We start from the raw sequence: 15455 nt of genomic DNA, 5'->3' as shown, positions 1-15455 counted from the left end.
ATAATGTTTAATAAAAATCACTAGTTTGATCTAGATTCATCTTTTTAACAGCAGTTTAGAACATCTATCTTCACTTAGCAGGATGGCAGAATCTTATACTTTGAATGACTATTTATTAACTAATCCTTGTTTTAAAACAAAAATTATTGATAACCAACTGTATTGACCTGACATTAGCAGATTACTGTCATTATTATGAAGCAAACTAAATCACAAGTATAACAGCATATCAAAACTTCTTAGAATAACTATATCAGCGTAATTATACCACTATAAAGCCCTGTACACCTTCCTCCAGTTTTCTATTTTTCAGGGAACTAGTGATTATGAATCTTTTGAGTGAAATTTTTACTTTTAACTTTTTACACTTATTAACTGAAACCTAGTTTTCTACATATTTTTTAATATCAATGTGTTATGCCAGTTTACATCCAAGCAAACCAAGGGAACTTATTTTATATACTTGTGATTTAAAAAAAAAAAAGAATAGGGGAAAAAATAAAGCGAACCTGTGATGGGGTGAAACCCATCACAGGCTGGAAAGGGGTTAATAATTAATTATGGAACAGATACAATATATGTACATAGTTAGCAGCTTCTCAGCCACAGGGGGCAGGATTGGGAGGCATCAGGTGATAACGTAATGGACACTCAGGCCCCATAAAAGGGAGAAGAGTTTAATCTGAAGGAGGAAACTAGAGGGAGCAGATAGGAAGGCAAGTTCCTGCAAAGAGCTGAAGTGCCAGAGACTACTGTGGACTGGAGGCCTCAGTAAGACTTTGGTGGGATCAAGAGTGTTTGATACCAGAGCTGAGGTGAGGCAGTGGAACCCCAGGGAAAGGGGGTGAGCTCCAGACCCAGAAGAGAGGTTGATTCTTGGCGACTTTAGATTACACTGTGACATCTGTTCCCCCAGAAAGGGTTCAACTAGCTGCTTCTCAGCTGGAGGGCTACGTGGTGTGCAAAGACAGATGGCCTGCAGGGAACACCAGAGAGAAACATCCCAGTGGCATCAGACCCTGAAATATGGGTGGTGATGAGTACACTAAACTGTTGTGTCTGAAATACAAGATATAAATTACACTCTTTAAAAGCGCCTCTTTTCCTAAAAATTCTAGTAATGAATTCTAGTAGTGAGAGAGCCAATGGACTCTCTGCAGAGACCCCATTTTGTCAAGTAAATATTGGAATATACTTAAATAGGTTTACCTTTGCAAAAGGGGAAATGAAACTAGTTATGCAAACAAGACCAGCATCGGCAAACAGTTTGGCAACCTCGGCAACACGGCGGATGTTTTCTTCTCGGTCATCAGTTGAGAAACCTAGGTTTTTGTTCAGACCATGCCGAATGTTATCCCCATCCAGAGAGTAGCAAGGCATGCCACGAGACAGCAGATATTCTTCCAGAGCAAAGCCAATAGTTGTTTTACCGGCACCAGAAAGACCTGTTAGAGAGGACAAGTAAGGCATACCGATGTTCATCTGGAGCATTAAAAAAACAGAAAACTAAACAGTAATCTAATTAATTAAACATTAGCTCCTAAATGAAAATCTAGACTAGAGAAAACAGATTACATATTTGAGGTAGATTAGAGGCATGAGACAGACAACAATAGCCATAGCAGTTGTATACCTAGGCCCTGATAATCTCTTGTACTGCAGTTGAAGAATGGGATTTTTTGCAAGCAGACTAGAGACACATCTCTCTCTCAGGGGAGAACACAGGGTTTGGGCCCCTCTTTTCTCCTGTGAAACAGATGCACTCAAACCTGCCAAATCCCCAGGGATATGTAGGAGGCCAGGCCGTCACGTGGAGACCCCTGTACCCTCGCTGGGCTGTGATAGTTGGTGGGATACAGGGCCTGGGAGCCTGCTGTCTTCTGAAAAATCAAAGTGCCGAGATCATATCCCCATTACTGGTCATGCCTCTTGTCCCAATCCCCCTGCACGGACCTGAGACTGCACAAAGAGCAGTCCATGAGGTCTATGTTGGAGGAAAGACAGTTCTGTGGAGGCATCCAACCCCCTTTTCTTTTCAGGAGGGTTCAGATCCATGCACTGGAGACTGCTCCGGGAACGGAGTCAGGACAGGAGGGTTAGCTAGGGACAGGAGCACTTCAATTTACGTAAGACAACAGAGTCAGTCACTAACTGATAATCTAGGAAAGTTATTTAGAAACCCTCAAATGTACTTCCATTATTGCCTAACCCTTTAAAAATTAAAATAATAGAAAGTTATGGTAAGATCCCTGTATATTTCAAAGAAGAAACATCACCAAATGAAATTAAAATGCTTCACATACAGTACATATAAATTATATATGAAAGGGAATAAACAGCACTGGATGACTTTCAGCTTCAGGAATAACCTTAAACTGATTTAGTCTTTTTCACCTAAATGATTGGTATTCAGTAACTTTTTTAAAACTAAACCCTTTTTAATAGAATTGTCAGTACACAAGCTGATATGAACATATGATAAAGTGGTTCTCCGAACATTATTGAATGTGTGTTTTCCTATATTCCAGCTGCCAAACAAAATATACCAAGAGTTACCAAGCAAACAAACCTGATAAACGATTAAAAGTAGTAAGAGAATTGTGTAAACATAACTGGAACAGCATACAGAGTACAGTTGTGACTTACCCTAACCTGGGAGGGAAGTTTCCCCCTGGAGAGAAAAAAACTGGAAGAAAGGGGGGAAAGTAATCCCTTCCCCAAAGTTTCATGAAACAAATACAATGTGACTCACATTGTCAGCATTATTTATTCTCTATACATACAAAGCCCACACTGTTATATCATATAGCAGGATATTTTAAATCCCAGGAAACTGTTTTTATTTCAGCTGTGTATCCAGGTCAGAAGAGTTTCCTAGGTCCCATTAGTATCAGTTTATGCAGGTCAAGTTAAAATAGACCTCTTTACACCTTGCACTAAACTCTACTTGGATTATTGACATACATAAATGAATTTCAAATTATACTCATCCAGCACCAGTGAGCAACACATTTCACACATCCATTTGCAGTCTCAATAAGGCTTAAAATACCTGTTAGCCACACTGTGCAGCCTCGAAATCCACCTCTTGTACCCACAACTTGGCCTCTTTTGCTCCTGCTGACATGATGAGCTTGATATACAACATTAGTGGCTCTTTGGATATTCTACACCCAAACAAAAACAAAAACAAAACAAAAGTTTATTGTTTCATACTGCAGAACAGAAAAATCCAAAGGGAACTGGCAAGAGGAGAAAATTCAAATTCAGAATATTCAAAATGAAAAAGGAGGTTATTTACAGTAAAGCACAAAGGAAGTATGTTTGCAGTGTTTCTGAATAAATAGTGGATAGCTTTACATGGAACTCAGGCAACTGTTCAAAAACGGGGACAAATAACCAAATAAGATGTCTGTCTTTGGTTTCAGATGGATTTAATTCAATTCAATTGTTTTTCTAAGATCCCTAATTCAATTTTTCTTTAAGTTGCTTTTTATCTTTGATCCCCTCATTTCGAGCCTGTCATACTAGTGCATTTTTATATGTTGCCACTGCCTATGAGTACAGCAGGAATTTCCTGGTAAAGCTGATATGAAATTTAATCTGCATATGGATTGCTGTAGATAGGGTGCTCTGAGGTAGCGACTTGCCCTCAGGCACATGTACTGCATAAAAAAGGAAATGTGGATGCAAACTGTCTTATTTCTCAAATTCTGTGCATGTGTAAAGCACATTTATAGTTGTTTACATAGTGTAAACCAGCGGTTCTCAAACTGTGGGTCATGACCCCGTTTTAATGGGGTCTCTAAGGACTGCCATTAGCCTTGCTGGGGCCCAGGGCCGAAGCCCGAGCCCCACTGCCTGGGGCCAAAGCCCAAGGGCTTCAGCCCCAAGCGTGTGTGGGCTCAGGTTACAGGCCCCCCACCTGGGGCTGAAGCCCTTGGGATTCGGCTTTGGGTCCCCTGCCAAGAGCAGAGGGTCTCTGGCTTTGACCCTGACCTTCCCCCCTCCCCCAAGAGCTGCAGGACAATTTTTTTGTTGTCAGAATGGGGTAGCGGTGCAATGAAGTTTAAGAACCCCTCGTGAACATTTAATGCTGTCAATTTACTTGAAACTTAAACTGACAGCTTAAATTGCTGACACTTATAGCCAGTAAATTGACTGCTTCAATGGTTTACATTATGTAAACAATTAAAATAATACTTTATTGTGCTAAGGTCAAAGGATAGAATCCTCCTCGTTCTGGCCCTAGAGGAACCGCTGCTTTGGCCAGTGTCTCTGCATAATTCTGAAACCACTGGCCATGCTTTAACCCCCTTTTTCCCCACTGTCAAGAGTCAGAGTTCTCCTGCTCAGCCTCTCCATACTGCACCCACTTTACCATGGAATATCAGTGGCTGCGTTGCATTTAGGATCTTCTGTGCTCAGAGGGTAGAATGGGGTCGATTTTATTTTGAACAGCAATGTTCATTTTTGCGTAAATCACATTTATACTTAAATTGTGGTTTGGAAATATTCATACATTCAAGTTGTGGTTAAATTGCAGAAGCATTTCACTTCACATCACCCATTCTCTCTCTCTCTCTCTCTCTCTCACACACACACACACACACACACACACCCCTGCCTTTTGCTGGCAGTGATTATCGGCCGGTACCACTGCCTATTATTAAAGTTGCTTGACACTTCCTATTTTAAGAACCTGTTTTCAGTTATTTATAACTTTGCCAAACTAATCATTTAGGCTCACATTTTCCATGCATAGGAACCAGTGGGGGTTGGGAAGAAGGTTAGAGGGAGGGCAGCCAGCTCTGATAAGGAACAGGTATGGGGGAAGAACCTGGACCAGCTGGATAAAGAGACTGGGACAAGAAGCTGGGGAGGAGGGGTGAAGATTGGACAAAGAGCCTGGGGATGGAAACTGGGATTGCAAGCAAGTGTAGATGAGGGTGTGTGTGTGTGTCTGTGTGAGTGAGAGAGACTGGAGCCCACCAGGGGCTCAAAGTCAGATTGGAGAGGAGCGAGGAGGAAGGGAGAGAGATACTGGAACTAGAACTAGAAGGTAACAAGACTGGGGACAAAGTGGCAGGGGGAGGGGGAAGGAAGAATGGTAATGAAATGGGAACTGGGACTAAGGGAGGGAAACAGAGATTTGGATGGGGAATCCAGAGGGGGGAGACTAGGACTTGTTGGGCAAGCACACTGGGACTAGGATGAGAGGCCTGAGGAGAAAAAATAGTATCTGATCATGTACTCATAGACTGTATCACAATGCATAGGTACCAGTGGAGGAGAGGGGAAATTAAAGTTGTACCGGCATCCTTCATTCTGGCATTTTCTAACATTAGAGTGCTTGACTTTGCAACCTTAATAATAGTCTTTTGACAGAGTTTTTGTGTGTGTAATATAGGTCTCTCCCACTAAATAGGGCTCTGGATTCCAGAACGTCTCTCCTAATTTAACAGTGCAGTACTTCCTGTCCATATACTATCTTTCAACCAAAAATCAGAGGCTACGTTGCAGCCATTATAGAAACTAGGCCTTTGTTTATCCCCCGTATAAACTTGCTTTGTTGCTGTTCTATTAATTGGCTCACAGTAAACTAATTGATTTGAGCAGGAGTACTTGTGGCACCTTAGAGACTAACAAATTTATCAGACCTGCGGGTGGCTATCTTACAACAGAAAAACTTCAAAAACAGACTCCAATGAGAGACTGCTGAGCTGGAATTGATATGCAAACTAGATATCAATCTAGGGAGGGATAGCTCAGTGGTTTGAGCATTGGCCTGCTAAACCCAGGGTTGTGAGTTCAATCCTTGAGGGGGCCACTTGGGGATCTGGGGCAAAATCAGTACTTGGTCCTGCTAGTGAAGGCAGGGGGCTGGACTCGATGACCTTTCAAGGTCCCTTCCAGTTCTAGGAGATGGGATATCTCCATTATTTTTTTTTTTTTTTTACAATCAACTCAGGATTGAATAAGGACTGGGAATGGCTGAGCCATTACAAACATTGAATCTATCTCCCCTTGTAAGTATTCTCACACTTCTTATCAAACTGTCTGTACTGGGCTAGCTTGATTATCACTTCAAAAGTTTTTTTTCCACTTACTTAATTGGCCTCTCAGAGTTGGTAAGACAACTCCCACCTGTTCGTGCTCTCTGTATGTGTGTATATATATATCTCCTCAATATATGTTCCATTCTATGCATCCGAAGAAGTGGGCTGTAGCCCACGAAAGCTTATGCTCTAATAAATTTGTTAGTCTCTAAGGTGCCACAAGTACTCCTGTTCTTTTTGCGGATACAGACTAACAAGGCTGCTACTCTGAAACCTGTCATTAATAGATTTGAGACAACTGTCTGGATACCACTGAGCTTTGCCTTCTTAAAAGGGTTGGTTTCCTTCTGATCCAGCTGAAGAAATGGTCTGATAGGGAAAAAAGTACAAATATTTTCTGCCCAAACAAATTCTGCACGATAGCTGGGTTTACGAGATATACACATATGGTATATGAACGATCACAGGTTCTTAAACTTTGCCATGACATTCCACCCCATGCTATAAAAATATTTACTCTTCTTCTGATGTTAGAGAAGGGAACTAATAATATTTCACTTGCCCCAGAAAAGTTGTAAGAGAAGACAAAAGAACAAGGAATGGGAGAGAGAATAAAATGGGAAAAATATTTTCAACGTATTGGCAAGGCAGCCTGTATATTGTTCCTGCTTGTTGGGTCATTAACATTCTTAGCACTCAGCAAACAAATAAGCATCTATTGAAAAAAATCAATATTTATTAAACTACAGAGGTGTTGGCTTCTGTAGAATTTTAATTGAAAAATTATTCACGCTACCCTGTTCTTGCTATTGCCTTCCACTGAAGAGGTCAGTCTTTCCAGAGAGATCACCCTGACAGAGAAACACTTATTTACTGTATTCCAAGTTTCATGCTAATTTTAAAAGTATTGATTAAATTTTCAAAAACTGGGCTTATTTCTGTGTCTAAAAACCATGGCCGCAAGTTTGCACTTCCAGTTACTTATGGAAACCTAGATCTCCAGGTACCTGATTTTCATGTACTATTAGGTACGTAAGTATCCAAGTGACAATAATGCACTTTTGAGTGTATATGCAATTGTGAATCTAAAAATGCCCCTCACATAGGGTGGCCCAAGGTAAGCAGAGCTGAAAATCAGGCCCAATTATAAAAAAAAGTCTCCAGATTTACAAGAAGTAATAAATTCCCATTCTTGCGTCCATGTCACAATTTCACGTCTTGATGGGAAATCCCAAAGCTAAAAAGTTTTGAGGGCTCCTGTCTCAACCACAGCAGGTGATACATTCTATCCCTTCTGGGAATCCACAGCTCCTACTGCCTCAACTCCCACTTCCTATTTTAACTGCTGCTGCTGCTGGCAGAGCGGTTCTCAGGGACTGACTCAGCAATCATTTCATTGGTTAGGATCGGTTCTTTTTCAGTTTTTTCTCTTTGTTGCTACTATCCAGGCTAAGTACATTTGCCATTTCTTAAAGCAGTTCTTTGCTGCTACTATGTCCCCATGGTAGGGACAAACAAGCAAATACCACCATCTGACAAGAACCAATTTCTGGCCAATTAAATGCACTGGTTCCCACTACATTGACACACATTAGTTGCTCCAAAATAAGGCCCTCACCTAGCATCATCTCCTGGAACACAGGTAACAGTTCAGCATAGCTTTGGGTACAGAGGCGCCAGTGAATCAGTTATGGATGAGTCTATTCTGAGCTTGTTAGCTGGGCAGGTGAGGCAGAATTTGAAACACAGACATAGTGTTGCCAACTCTTGCAATTTTATCATGAGTCTCATAATATGACGTGTTTTTCTTAAAGCCCAAACTCCTATTATCATGCAATTACGTGAGAACCATAGCTTTCATTTAAAAAGAAAGTTAATTTCTAGCCCTCAGAGTTGAGGAGGAAAGCATGAAGATTTGACTGATCCGAGTGTACCCAAAAAGCCCAGAAACCAGAAGTAAAAAAAATTATAATCTTTATTTTTAAAGATCTTGTGATTTCTAAGCCAAACTCATGATTTTTCATCCTGACATGATTTTTAAACACCTGGGATTGGCAATACTGTAGTAAGCAGTTTCACCAACTCTCATGATTTTAGTACAAGTCTCATAAAAGTTAGTTTTTTCTTTAGAGCTCCAGCTGCTGGAGTCATGTGAATGCATGAGAATCTCAGGTTTTCATTTTTCTAAACCACATTCTTAGCCCTCATAGTTGAGGAGAAAAGCTTGAAAATGTGACTTGAGTATAATTAAGGCTCAACAACCAGAAGGCAAATATAAGAACTCACAATGTATTTTTTTAAATCCTGGTTTTTAATCCAATCTCATGATTTTTTGTGAGTACTTGTGAATATTATATATATATATATATATAAATAAAAATAACAAACAAATATATATAAATAACAAACATTTGGCAGTACTGAGAATGTATCATAGCAGTGCAACTTTGGTCATCCCTTAGTTTCAGGCTTCATCATTTGAGCAAGTGCTAAATGCACATGGCATCAAGGTATCCAAGAGAGAAGTCTGTCAGAATTAACAACTATTACCAAAGATAAAAAGCAGTATTTATGATGTACTACGATTTAGCATAATTTAAAAATACAGACTCAAACTGCTAATGACTATCCCTACAGAGCACAGAGATCCTCAGTGAGTGTCTGAAGTCACCCCCTTTCCAGGGTTTGGCTTTACTGGTAACCCGAAAAACAAATAAAACCCCAGAACATAAACCTCTGCTGATACTTCCTCCTCAAGCCAGGCTGTTAGTATGGTTTCCTTTCAGGACCTCCTCCGTTCTAGAACCCTAGTTTTCTCTTATTCAAAAAGAAATATTCCCACAACCTGCACATTCTCGCTGCAGCTAACGTACTTAGCAACAGAGCCTAGGGTGATTCAACGGAAAAACCCTGCACTCCTATACAGTCTCTTATAGGCTACATCTACACTTGGAGCTGGGTGCGATTCCCAGCTCACATAGACAGACTTGTGCTAGCATGCTAAAAATAGTAGTGTAGCCGTGTCTCCCTAGGCAGTGGCACAAGTTAGTCACCTCAAGTACAACCCCCCAAAAACTCTGTGGCAGCTAGCCTCTGGTGCCACTGCTCATGCTACTGCAACTACACTATTTTTAGCATTCTCAGATGAGAGCTATCACAAGCATGCGCATGAGCAGGGAATCACACACAGACGTAGCCCTAGTCTGCCAACTTGTTACACACACCTAGATTTCAAACACTCCTACACCAAAACAAGAGTACCAATATTGTGAGGGATTGTTTGCAGACTGAAGGAAACACGACAGATGGTTTTCATGGGAAAGTTAAGTGAGGGAAAAATATGTTGAATATCTTTGCAAAATAGAATATGTTCTTCAGAATTTTGTACCACTCTCTTTAGTAGCAGCTTGTCTGTTACATACAATTTTATAAAATAGTTTTTCAACATGTAAATCTGGTGGAACTATCCTGCTCAAGACAAACCTTGTTGGTGACTATACTTCACAAAGGGTAGGTCTACGCTACCCATCGGATCAGCGGGTAGCGATCGATCTATCGGGGATTGATTTATCGCGTGTAGTGTAGACGCGATAAATCGATCCCCGATCGCTCTCCCATCAACTGCTGAACTCCAGCAGTGCGAGAGGCAGAAGCCAAGTTGATGGGGTAGCTGTGGCTGTTGATCCCGTGCTGCGAGGATGCGAAGTAAGTAATTTTAATTTGATCTAAGATACGTCGACTTCAGCTACACTATTCTGGCCCCCCAGCGTAGACCAGGCCAGAGGCTCAAGAATTAAAGTAGGTTCCTGGACATCTTATAGAAGTAACAACAAAAAATAGGGAAAATTGCTTGTTGGTCAGCTATTAATCTCTACTGCATAACCATCAAACAGCATTTTTTCGCTCCACAAGATTCTCTAAGAACTGTGTACACAAAGCACCATGAAATGAACTTGGAAAATCCTGCAGCCCATTTACAGTTCTATAGCCTGCAGGAAATTCCAGCCTGAGACCAAAATCCTGTTTGACTTTGTCTTGCATATTTTTTGTTCATGTTTAGCTGACTCATTCTTAAAGAGAAAAAAACTTTTAGAAACTGTATTATGTGTTGAGAGAATTCAAAATCTCCCCCTGATGTCCCCTATGGTAATCCCTCCCTCTGGAGTTTCAATACACAGGTTAAAATTCTTGCTGTCAAACATACAGAAGATAAATACAGCAGAAGTACAGTAAAGCAATACAAAACTTTTTCTAGTTGGGTAGATTGAGAGAACACGACAAGACAGACTGTTCACCAGGAAATACTGATTTAATCCAGAATGACTCATCATCTTAAAACTGGCTTAGGAAGTCAGAACTGAAACATTAACAACTAGAGTGAAACCAAGAATGTCGTCGCCAGAAGTCAAACATTGGCATCTTGTGAATAAATCTTTGAAAAGATTCTAAACCCAAATTTTTAGCCACAAAAAGTGGACACTATGACAAAAGAATGTTTCTTGACACTTATGTTTCAGTCAGTGGTGCAGCTTTTGGGGGGTGGGGGGGGGGGAAGAGATAGTTTAATGAGAATCTAAGCTATTTTAAAAACACTTTCATTTCTAGCTCTTAAAATGGCCAAGTAAACCTTTTAAATGTGACTCGGAGGTAACCTATGTAGTGCAGGCTGAGTCTGAGATAGAGAGTCCAAAACAATAACTGTAGGAGAAGCATTAACTTCCAACCATCATCTCAAAGCAATGTTAACTCTGAACTCTAACTACTGCAGGAGGACAATTTAACGTCAGTGTTGTTAAATATTTATTTCACCATCTAGATAGCGGAGGAAGGATCGAGGACCTGAGCCTCTCACTTCAAATCCTAGGAGGCCTGAGTGAAGGGAGCCAATTTTGGGAACTGAAGACAAATCTGTATTAAACAATTTTACCACGGTTGCATAATGTTGCAAACAACTGAGTTAGCTAACACAATGCTGCCTATGACTGAGTAGTCAATGTAGATCAGGACAAACTGTGTTCAACACTTCGTCAGTTATCTCTAATTCATCCTGTTCCAGTAACGTCCAAACACGTCAAAACTTTCTTGTGTAGACACGGACTAACTTGGATACATTTGGGGAAGGCAATACAAAAAGCTGGCAAGTGCCACCTCCAACTTCACATCTCTGGATAACACCCTTGCAGGCAGGACATAGAATGGAAACAACAATGCCCACGCTGACGAATTAGATCCTCCTGACCATGGATATCTATTCTCATACAACTAGATCTGTCCATGATGCTATCAAACATAATCTACTATAATCTTATCTCAAAGATGCAACAGGGATTAATGGAAAAGAACAGATGGTTCCAATCTTTTTAAGAGAGACAAGATGGGTGAGACAATACCTTTTACTGGATCAATTTCTGTTGGTGAAAGGGACAAGCTTTTGAGTTTACACAGAGCTCTTCTTCAGATCAGAGAAACTAGAGTGTCACAGCTAAATACAAGGTGGAAAAGATCATTTAGTGTAAGTAGTTAACACATACTTCAAGCGACCATTCAAGGCGAAGTGGTCTGTTAACACCTTGCCAGTCATAGGCAGAAAAGGTGAGGGCAGGGGGAAGCAGCTGGAGGGGGTTGTTAGTGGGTTATAAATTACTGTAATAAGCCATAAATCCAGTGTCTCTATTCAGTCCATGATTTTTAATGCCTAGCAAAGTTATAAATGTAAGCTCCCAGGCTTGTCTTTTGAAAGCTTTGTGCAGGTTTCTTTGAGGATGAGGACTGAGAGCTCAAATATAGAGGGATCATTTTGTGAAAAGTGTTCACCTGCAGTGATGTGGTATTTTTGTCTTTTATCATTTTCCTGTCTGAGTTCATGCAAGAGTGTAGTGATTGTCTGGTTTCACTCACATAGTTGTCATTGGGGAATTTAGTGCAGTGGATGAAGTACATTACATGTTGTGATAGGCATATGTAGGACCCACAGATCTTGAAAGGTGTGTTGTGGGGGGGTATTCATCATTGTAGCAGTGGAGAGATGTCTGCCAGTTTGGATCGGTTATTCTGGCAGGATCTAGTGTCGCTTTGAGTTGGTGTGTCCTGGTCTGTGAGGAGCTTGCTTCTGATTATGAGTTTGGAGAGGTCGGGGGGTGTTGAAGGCCAGAAGAGGGGGTTGAGGAAAGATTTCTTCTAGGATGGGGTCCCCATCAAGTATGTGCTGTAGTTGTTTGATGATACCATGTATAGGTTCCAGTGTGGGGTGGTAGGTGACAACTAAGGGTATGCGGTCGGAAAAGATTTTATTTCCGTTTTGAAGCAGGTTCTCTCACAGGGTAGCCCGTTCCATGATGCGATCTACTTCTCTGGTGGAGTGTCCTTGTTTGACGAAGGCGGTTTTGAGTGTGTTATGGTGTATATCCTGGACTTTCTCCTCAGAGCATATTCTATGGTACCCGACTGCCTGGTTGTAGATAACAGATTTCTTGGTATATTTGGGTTGGTTACTGGATTTATGAAAATAGGTGTGGCGATCTGTGGATTTTTTGAATATAGTTTTGTGCAGGGTCCCATTGCTGAACCTGATCATGGTGTCCAGGAAATTGATGCTGGTGTGGGACTGTTCCAGAGAGAGTTTCATGAATTGTTGGTGGTTGTTGAAGTTGTGGTGGAAATCTATGAGAGAGTATAAGTCATTTGTCCAGAGGATGAAAATATCATTGATGTATCTCAGGTGTATCGTTGGTTTCATGGTGTGTTTGTTTGCAGAGTGCCAATAGGCAAATTCTCTTTTGCTACCAAACTGCTTACTTGGGGAGACCCATAAGGCTCTGTTTTTTCCCACCCCATTCTATTTAACATTTACATGAAACCACTGGCAGAAACTGTATGATGTCAAAGTTTCAAATGTCTGTGGGCTTAGATTTTAAAAGTAAACATGCTAGTTTGCCAGTTGAGAATTTGCTGGTTTCAGACTGATTATTTTGAGTCTTTTTTCTTAACTCATGTCCCCAAAACAAACGGTCATCTCTTCTTAACAAAATAGTTAAAAGAGGGAACATTCATGGGAACATTTTTTGTTCCCAATATCCATATACTGCTAAGGATGATTTCTACTTGGCATATGAGATGGGCAAATGGAATAATTTTCTACTCTTAACTGACAAACGATTAATACACCTACAATAGCTGAGGACCTTTGAACAACTCCTCTGATATGTATTGAGAGTTGACCTATTGCATGAACAACTAAATAAAGTGTACTAGCTGCTTTGCAAGGCATCATGGACCTGCAACCTTATCACTGGTCTGAAGCATTAGATGCACAAGTTGTCTTCCATAAACTAATTTGCACAGGGCCCACTTCTGCCATCCTTAATCACATTGAATAGTACCTTACTTCATGAGAAGTCCCATCTCAAAGGAAGATACTACTTGATGCGAGTCAGAGTGTCAGAAATAACTGGGCTCACAGTGAGCCCACCTCTCTCTGTCTGCCACCCCCATCGCAAAATCCTAGATCCAATATTGGTTTAGTTACCTAAAAAACACAAGTGTTTCCGTGGAAAAAATCCTTTTCATTTTGGGAGGACAATATTTGTAATTAGAATACAGTTTTTTTCCCCCCATTAGTTTAGAGAGAAAGGTTTTTTTTTTTTTAAATGTACTAATAGTTCTATAATTTCCCTCATTCCTGTCCCCACCGCTCTGCATATCTCAGCATATTATATCTGGCTCATGTGCAGGGCCTGGAAAGGAGCCAGACAGTAAGTGCCACAATAGTGGCAGTCTAAGAAAATCTATTCCAAATAGGCTCTCCCGCATGAAAATATATTACACAGCTGTCCCAGAACTAGGCCAGCAGAGAAATATTCTTTGCAGCATAATATTAACACCACATTAGTTGTGCATCTATCTCAGGGAAGAAAAGAATCAATCTTGTAAGAATACATTTAACACATGATTGGTAATTGGTAATGCACATAATTGTGAGCAAACTGAAAGGCAAATTTTCCAGTGCAAACATTGACTGTGTGGCCTTTTTATTAGACAAGCAAAACTACATTTTAAGGTCCCAATCCTGCAAAGACCTATATTCATGCTTAACTTTGTGCACAATATGTAGCCCCACTGACTTCAATGGGTCTACTCACAGTGCACACAGTCAAGTATGTGTGAGAGCTACTGAGAATGCATAAAGATATGCATATGTATTAGTCTTTGCTGGATCTGGGCCTAATTTTGCAATGTTATTCAAAAACAAACTGATAAAGCACAATGGACGGGATATTGCAGACAGAGCCTCCAATGTCAAAAATAAACAAATAAATAAATAAAGCTTTTAAAACAGTTTGAGCAAATCAGTATTAATTGACAAATAATAAAAACAGCCCATTTAATTAGATAAGGCCTTGATTTCAGCAAAAGTAATGGATGGAGTTCCAGCTGGGGTGGTTTAGCCCCAAATCCTGTAAAGATTTAAACACATACTTACCTTTAAGTATGAGAATTTCTCCACTAAAGCCAGTGAGACTGTTCTCATGCTTAAAGTTAAGCATGTACTTAAATCTTTGCAGAACTGGGGCCTAACTTTGCAAATACAGTTACATTTTTGTTGCATTTTTTCACAAGATTTCTATTAGAAATATTCTTTTCTAAATACTGTAGAATTTTACATTTTATCCCACAACCAATTTTTTAACATTGGAACATTTTAACATGTGAAATATTTTTTTAAAATAGATTTTGGCCTCAATCCTGCTCCCACTGAAGTCAGTGGGAGTTTTAGTGCTCAGGTTTTAATGAAATGCTGAAGTACATTGAAATTTTTTCTTTTAAACTGCAAAACAAGTTAATTCTGCCACCAATTCTCCATCTTATGCTTATACAAATATTCCTTAGTCACATGATTAGTCTCAGTGATGTCAATTGGACTACTATGTGAGTGTTCACAGATTTCAGCCCTTACTTTGTTATAATAGTGTTTTAACCAGTTTTCATTCTCCAGTCTATTTTAGCATTTCAATCAGAATCTGAAATTTTGTATAATTTCTCAACAGCTATGTCTAAAAAAATATAACTTTCCTTTTGAGACAAAGCACTACTGAACTCAATACCCTCACAGGTACTTTTATAAGTATCACATCATAAGGAAAAACATTACAACAACATTAAAAATAATTTTAAACATTTATAGCTAAAAGGAAACTAAACACAAAAATATATCCAGAAACTATATTTAAATTTATTTTTAATCAAGAACTATTTGCAGCTTTGAGTGTTCATAATGTTGCACAAATATCCAAGAACCAATAAAACTACAATTAAATTAATAAAACATTTTTATAAGAAAATTAATTTTCTTTTAAGAACATTACAACAGGGCCACTCCTTCAGCCCTTGTCTTGTGAG

At 39.9% G+C, this 15455-nt stretch overlaps 1 protein-coding gene across 5 annotated transcripts in view; it reads right to left on the bottom strand.

Annotated features, from left to right (window-relative positions):
- PAPSS2 (3'-phosphoadenosine 5'-phosphosulfate synthase 2) overlaps nt 1-15455 on the bottom strand; it is a 91700-nt gene that overhangs the window by 47059 nt on the left and 29186 nt on the right. For all 5 annotated transcript variants that reach the window (XR_008445621.1, XM_054034042.1, XM_054034043.1 and 2 more), the window contains exons 2-3: nt 3053-3167; nt 1210-1445 (exon numbers count right to left, since the gene is read on the bottom strand). Coding sequence is in view for 4 of the 5 variants with exons in the window: in XM_054034042.1 (XP_053890017.1) it covers nt 1210-1445; nt 3053-3167 (351 nt within the window). In the remaining variant the exon portion in view is untranslated. The remainder of the gene's footprint in view (nt 1-1209; nt 1446-3052; nt 3168-15455) is intronic.

This window comes from Malaclemys terrapin, chromosome 7, assembly GCF_027887155.1.
Source record: "Malaclemys terrapin pileata isolate rMalTer1 chromosome 7, rMalTer1.hap1, whole genome shotgun sequence".
In the NCBI taxonomy this organism is placed as follows: domain Eukaryota; kingdom Metazoa; phylum Chordata; order Testudines; family Emydidae; genus Malaclemys; species Malaclemys terrapin.
Note: the sequence above shows the minus strand (reverse complement) of the source record. Positions and strands in the feature narration are given on the sequence as shown.